General features: G+C 39.3%; 1 protein-coding gene across 1 annotated transcript; it reads right to left on the reverse strand.

Moving 5' to 3' along the window:
• Positions 1-4,950: 4,950 nt before the first annotated feature.
• On the reverse strand, positions 4,951-5,589 carry LOC149214895 (uncharacterized). Its single transcript, XM_089389540.1, has 2 exons — positions 5,120-5,589; positions 4,951-5,020 (listed from the first exon to the last, which is right to left on the reverse strand). The coding sequence occupies exons 1-2, from the start codon at positions 5,431-5,433 to the stop codon at positions 4,951-4,953; spliced, it is 384 nt and encodes a 127-aa protein (XP_089245666.1). The 5' UTR covers positions 5,434-5,589.
• Between the last annotated feature and the right edge of the window lie 931 nt (positions 5,590-6,520).

Here is a 6,520-nt window from a genome sequence, read left to right on the forward strand (position 1 = left end):
TGCGCCCTGCAGTTGTGCAAAAATTATATGACACACTTTCTAGTGCTTATGATAAACATTCTTATGGAGCAGACCATATATGGAACTGTGATGAAACAGGTTTACAGGCAGGGAGGAATTGTGGCATGCGGGTAATTGCCAAGAGAGGGAGCCGAAATGTGCCAAACATTTTGCCCAAGAGCAGGGAGTGGATAACTATTTTATGTTGTGTTAATGCAATTGGTACTTCAATCCCAGGATTTTATCTATTCAAAGGTAAAAATCAACTGAAAAAATATATACAGAACTGCGAACCAGGTGCATGCATGGCTGCACATCCCCATGCATGGATGACTAAAGAACTGTTTCTAAGTTGGTTTTTTCACTTTGTTGCATCGGTACCAGGTGGCGTCTCGCCTAATAACAGACACCTTTTGATATTAGATGGCCATGGGAGCCACATGGCTGTACAAACAATTGAGGAAGCAAACAATTTAGGCATCGACCTATTGACATTGCCAGCTCATACCACTCATAGACTGCAACCCCTTGATGTTAGTGTGTTTGGCCCTTTCAAGAACTATTTCAGGTCGGAGCGTGCTGCATGGATGGCAAAGAATCCAGGGGTTGAGGTGAAAAGGTTTGAGCTAGCAGAGCTTGCAAGTAAAGCTTTTAAAAGGGCTTTGACACCATCAAATATCAAGGCTGGCTTTAGGAGGACAGGAATCTGGCCACTGAACTATGATGCTCTCATGCATGATACTGGTTGTAGCCAAGCGTTTCATGTGGATGGTCAGGAAGAAGGGAATGCCCAAACAGGTGTTGAAGTGCAAGAAGTAGATGACCAAGATGATGTTGTTGCAGCTGGTAATATGATTTCCTTGTCTCAAGGACACTTATATGCTGAAGATGATGAAACTGTATGTGAAACACAATATAACAATGAACAAATTCGCAGTAACATGGAGATTGTTCCACCAACTCAAGAACATGAAATTCCTGTTGTTGATATTGTTAATGTTATTGCTGAACATGCAGTTGACAATGACCAATTGACATTGCCAAGCCAAGTAACCCCACCTTCATGGCTAGCAGAAGCAATGATCAATATGAATGCACATAGTGTCTCAGCAACCAATGAAGAAAGCATGAACATGCCCTCACAACCAACAGAATTGAACAGTGAAATTGTTCATTTTTTTGTGGACAATATATCAATGGAAGAAGATGAAGGACATAATGAGGCATCAAATGAAGATAATGATATAGTTCAATCAGTTCCAACAGAAACTGGAAGGGAAGTACCAAGCAATGACATGCAGGTGGGAGGGGTGGAGAAGACACTTGGACGATTCCTAAAGCTACCAATACAGAGAGTATCAATGAAAAAAAAGCAAGGTGCACCAGGTAGTCTTCGTCTGGGCCGAAGCTCACAGTTACTCACCTCAGAGGACTATATAAACTTGTTAGTTGAGTCTGAAAAAAAGAAATTTGAAATGCAAGAATTAAAACAGAAAAAGAAGGATCTAGTCAAGGAGAAGAAGGCAGCAAGGATTGTTGCAGCACAACATCGAGCAGATGAAAAGATTGAAAGAGATAAAGCAAGGCAAATTAAGGACCAACAAAAGCAAATGGCAAGACAGGAAAAGGAAAAACGAAAGGCACAACAAATGCTTGAAAAGGAACAAGGGATGATCAATATGGTTGACAATGATACAAGAATAGCTAATGAAACCAGAATTATTTCAAACTCATTGGACTCCATTGCAGATAATACACCATTATTCCAAGATCTCATAAACATTCAAGTGCCTCACTATACCACTGAGGGTTTACCCACTTGCCTTATTCCTACCAGAGTTGGTGCCAATTCTATGTATGCTCATTACACACCTCCACTTAATGCAGGGACCAGTAGTGCAAATGTGAGGTATGGGTACTCAATACCTCCATGGTTGGAAGCTGCAAATTGGAGTCAATCATATGGCAGCAATCAACCATTTCCTAATCAACCCTTGACAGGTAGGCCAACCTACTTGGCTCAAGAAGGTAACTCGAGGAGTTTTGGCACTCAAGATTCTCAGGGCCATAAAGAATAGGGGTGTCATATGTTTTTGTTTGTAACCACATTATGATGTGGATTTTGGATGGATTGTGTCTTTTTCTTGTCACAAAAACATTCTGGCTTACAACCTAGGTTGTTTTATTGCTTTGAAACACTAACAACATTATGGTGCTATGCATTCACTACATTGAAAAGCCAACAACAGCTTGGTTGGTTGTAAAGCAGTTTTATTTGCGAGTTAAGCACAAATGATATCAGTCCACAAAAGACGCTACAATGATAACTTAGATACTTATTCCCCTTTTGAAATTGTTATGTCAATTCATATTATGCCTTGGGGCATCTTTTTCCACTGCAAAGATGAACAATATTTCACAAAATAAATCACTTAATACTTCACCATTAGCTTCAAAATGATGCTCCCAACACTGATAAGTGATTTCTTATGGATATTAAACCTTAGCAAATTGATTTCTTCTTACTAAAACAAGTACACCAGATCTCGAAAAGCATATTTCAGATATCAGAAAACATATACCAGACCTTAGATAAACACTTGGAAAGTCACCAACAGAAAAACATATGACTTTATTAGTCTCTTATGGTCAATGTGCAGTGGTCTTGGGCTTATTATTATTGTCTTATGGTATTTATGCAGTCACCGTAGCAATATGCTTTAGATCTAATTATTCATTGCAGTCAACAAGTATCATAGAAAGCAGGCCACTGTAAGCAGTTTTTCAACTTTGAAAGAATAACCTAGATCTAAGTAAGCTTACCTACAAGCACATACTTCTGTAAAATATCCTAACTCTCAAACACATCCATCTTCTATTGAATACAGAAAGAAGTTAATACACAACAATAACTCAAAACCAAAACTGAACTAAACTTAAAGCCTACACAACATATGTACTCCACAAAGATCATAAAGAGTTACAATTGGAACTACTGGACTCTTTGAAGTCATTTTCTTCATTTTTGAAGTAATTATTATTTAAATTTGTTGAAGAAAACCTGAAACACTGAGATAATAAGACACAGAGCTGCAAATAAATTCTCAACCATAAATAAGTAAATAAATCCAACAAATCTGATTTTAATATAATCAAATATGTAGTCATATATAGTTCTAAAATAATTGAGCTAAGTATTGTTCCAAGGAAACGAACAAAATGCATGTGATAGACAAAATTGAATGGCATAGGCAAACATGGGAGATAGTCTTTAGGAACCTAACCCAAACTACTGCAAGCACTATATCGGTATTCATCAGATTAGTCCCATGGAAGTGAGAAGCTAACACAATGCTTGAATAAGAGTACTCATTGTAATCAATTCAATGGGAATCGGAGCCATATGTGTGAAATAGTTATAGGTATAAATGTATTACAACTTCTACTAATATGGAGTTTAAGCTTAGTCAATTATATATGGTACATCAATTGATACCGTGTAAGTGATTAGACTATACGCTTCATATTCCATATCCTTACATTGAGCTTATATCAGTAATATGTAAGAGTTATGATATCACTGTAATCAAGCTATACTAATACAGGAACAAGAGCTTATCGTAATTAAGGCATGTAGATTATGTGAACACTGTCCATAAGGTTATGCATTGTGATTACTAGTAACCAATACAGAGAAACAAGCTATCATAATATATGAATAATACGTAAGCTGCTTACACCATAGGCTCTAGTATCCTTCAAGAAGCAAACCAACATTCCGAAGAAGGACAGAGACAATCTGAAGATGGTCTGAGACATTAGCTTAGAAGGACTGAGGAAGCTAGATCTTTGGAATGAAACACTAGACCTTGAATCCTTACAATACCTGCTTAGGAAGGAATCCGCATACCTTCTTATATGTATAACTCCCTTCAAACCCTCAGAACAAGACTAGACGCAGTAGAACCCTAGAAACAGCTTAGACACCTTAAGACAGTCTGACAAACTTCCTACAAGCAAACAACCTTACATCTCATAGAAGGATTTAGAACACCACCGGCTTAGGAGTCTTACAATTCATGAAGTATGCCTAAATTATATGGAATGGTACAGAAGCTCGAAAGGCAGTTGAAACATTCTCTGTTCATGCTCCAATATTGAAAGGCAGCCTATAATATGGCAGGGACCTAAAGCCTCACAATCTCCTGGTGGATAAGCGAAGAGGTGTAGTAAAAATAGCATATCTTGGCCTCGGAAGAGCATTTACAATTCCTATTAAGAAATATACACATGAGAATCCAAAACCCTAAACCCTTCAACAAAGCAGCTAATAAATTATACCTTCAACAAAACCAGAGGGCTACCATTATATCAGAAAAAAGCACAAGACCTTAACACCGAAAAGCTACAACATCATTTCCGTATGTTCTGAGTCTCACACTAGCTGCAAGCTTTGGAGATGGCAACCAAAACGAAGCTGCCATTAGAATCCAAAACCCTAAACCCTTCAACAAAGCAGCTAATAAATTATACCTTCAACAAAACCAGAGGGCTACCATTATATCAGAAAAAAGCACAAGACCTTAACACCGAAAAGCTACAACATCATTTCCCTATGTTCCGAGTCTCACTCTAGCTGCAAGCTTTGGAGATGGCAACCAAAACCAAGCTGCCATTAGAATCCAAAACCCTAAACCCTTCAACAAAGCAGCTAATAAATTATACCTTCAACAAAACCAAAGGGCTACTACTTAAAGCTGCCATACAAAACCAAAGGGCTGCTACAATAGAGATGGGAATAGAGACTTATAAAGCACTTAAATTCAATACGCAAGGTAAAACCTGTCTCCAAATTTAACAAAACTTCCAATAAGCGAGGTGAGGTGTTGAGAAACACACGGTGAGAGGTGTTGAAAAACACTTCAGAAAATGGCTGGTAGGATAAAAATCCTACCGGATAGAAGCCATCAGTCCAGAGCTCGCCACACATTCGGCGGACCTTCTCCAGTGCTCGCCGGACCTGCCACAGCTGCAACAATTGGAAAAAATTAACAAATGAGCAAATGCAGAAGAAAAAAACCCAAAAAACCACACAAATACCACCGAAATATGCAATTACCTGTAAATTGGTACTGGCTCCTCCCCAAACAGCAAATAGCACGAATTAAACAACCACCCAGGAAACCCTAAACCACCGGCGGTCCAGACTAAACAGCAATTCGCACAGCAATTGGCGGGCAAATAGCGCGAATTAAACAACCACCCAGGAAACCCTAAACCACCGGCGGTCCAGACTGAACAGCAATTGGCGGACATGAGCTCAACCATGGCGGACATCATGCACAGGTAATGGAGCCCTCCCGCGCCATCATCGGCGGAGGGCTTCGAACAAACACCGGACCCGAACAGAAAACCCACAGTCGGAGCATACATCGCGGCGTAAAGGCGGAAATGAGCGGATCCATGGTCGTTAAATAAACCCTAAACCCTTGACACGCATGTTAACAGGTGGCTCGTTAAGTTGGCGATGTGTCGTACGAGTCCACGTGCCGTCCACGTGCTTGTCCGCCAGGTGGAGGGGAGGGCGCACAGGTAATGGCGTCCCTCCCCTATCTATTTTTAACAAGTGTTTTCCTAATCTCTAATCTCTGTTTATCTCTATCTATTTCGCTGGTACATTCTGACCTTGCGTCCTTATTCATTCGCTGGTACATGATGCAGAATCATAAAATTAATACATGATATCAACATTGCATTGCTGGTACAGGCAATCTTTCCCAATTTAGGGATTTCTTTATGGGCTGGTTGTATCTTCTGCTAAAAAAAAGGGCAGGTATGTGATTAATCCGAGGTTTTCTATTTTCTTTATCGCATCCTGAAAAGTTTTGTATGATGTTTTATGGGGTTCGTAGAGAGACACTTTGTCTCGCTTTTTCTCACTTCAATGGCGGATTTTCAAGCATCGTTGGATTCATTCTGGGTGGATATTTTTCTTTCTTATTCGAATCTTTTCAATTTCATTTAATTTTTTTCAGAACATGAATCAGAATTTTCCTCTAATATTGAGGGTTTTTGGGGTTGATTTGTGATGCAAAGAGCAGTTGAGGAAGCCCTTTTTATAAAGATTTGGCACCTTTCATCTATGCTGCAATTCTCCCTCTCAGTAGGAGTCACTTTGACAGGCTTCTTCTGGTATGTGTTTATCTTTATATTTGGATGGTACATTCTGACCGGACATCGCCATTCATTCATTGTGCGGAAATATATGATATTTATATTTTGCATTGCTGGTACGGGCAACCGTTTCTTATTTAGGGATTTCTAAATGCGATGGTTTTATCTTCTACTAGAAGCATGCAGGTATCTGATTAATTCGAGGTGGTCTTATTCCGTGATTCCATGAGATTACAAAGATCAACAATCGCCTCGTGCATTGTGGAGACTTCTTGTCGAGTATCGTGGGATCCATCCAGTTTTTGCAGGGTATTTTTTATTCTTATTTCAATCTTTTCAATTCCGT

This window comes from Pinus tabuliformis, chromosome 1_1 (genome assembly GCF_031772625.1).
Source record: "Pinus tabuliformis cultivar Carrire ecotype Pingquan chromosome 1_1, CPIR1, whole genome shotgun sequence".
NCBI lineage: Eukaryota > Viridiplantae > Streptophyta > Pinopsida > Pinales > Pinaceae > Pinus > Pinus tabuliformis.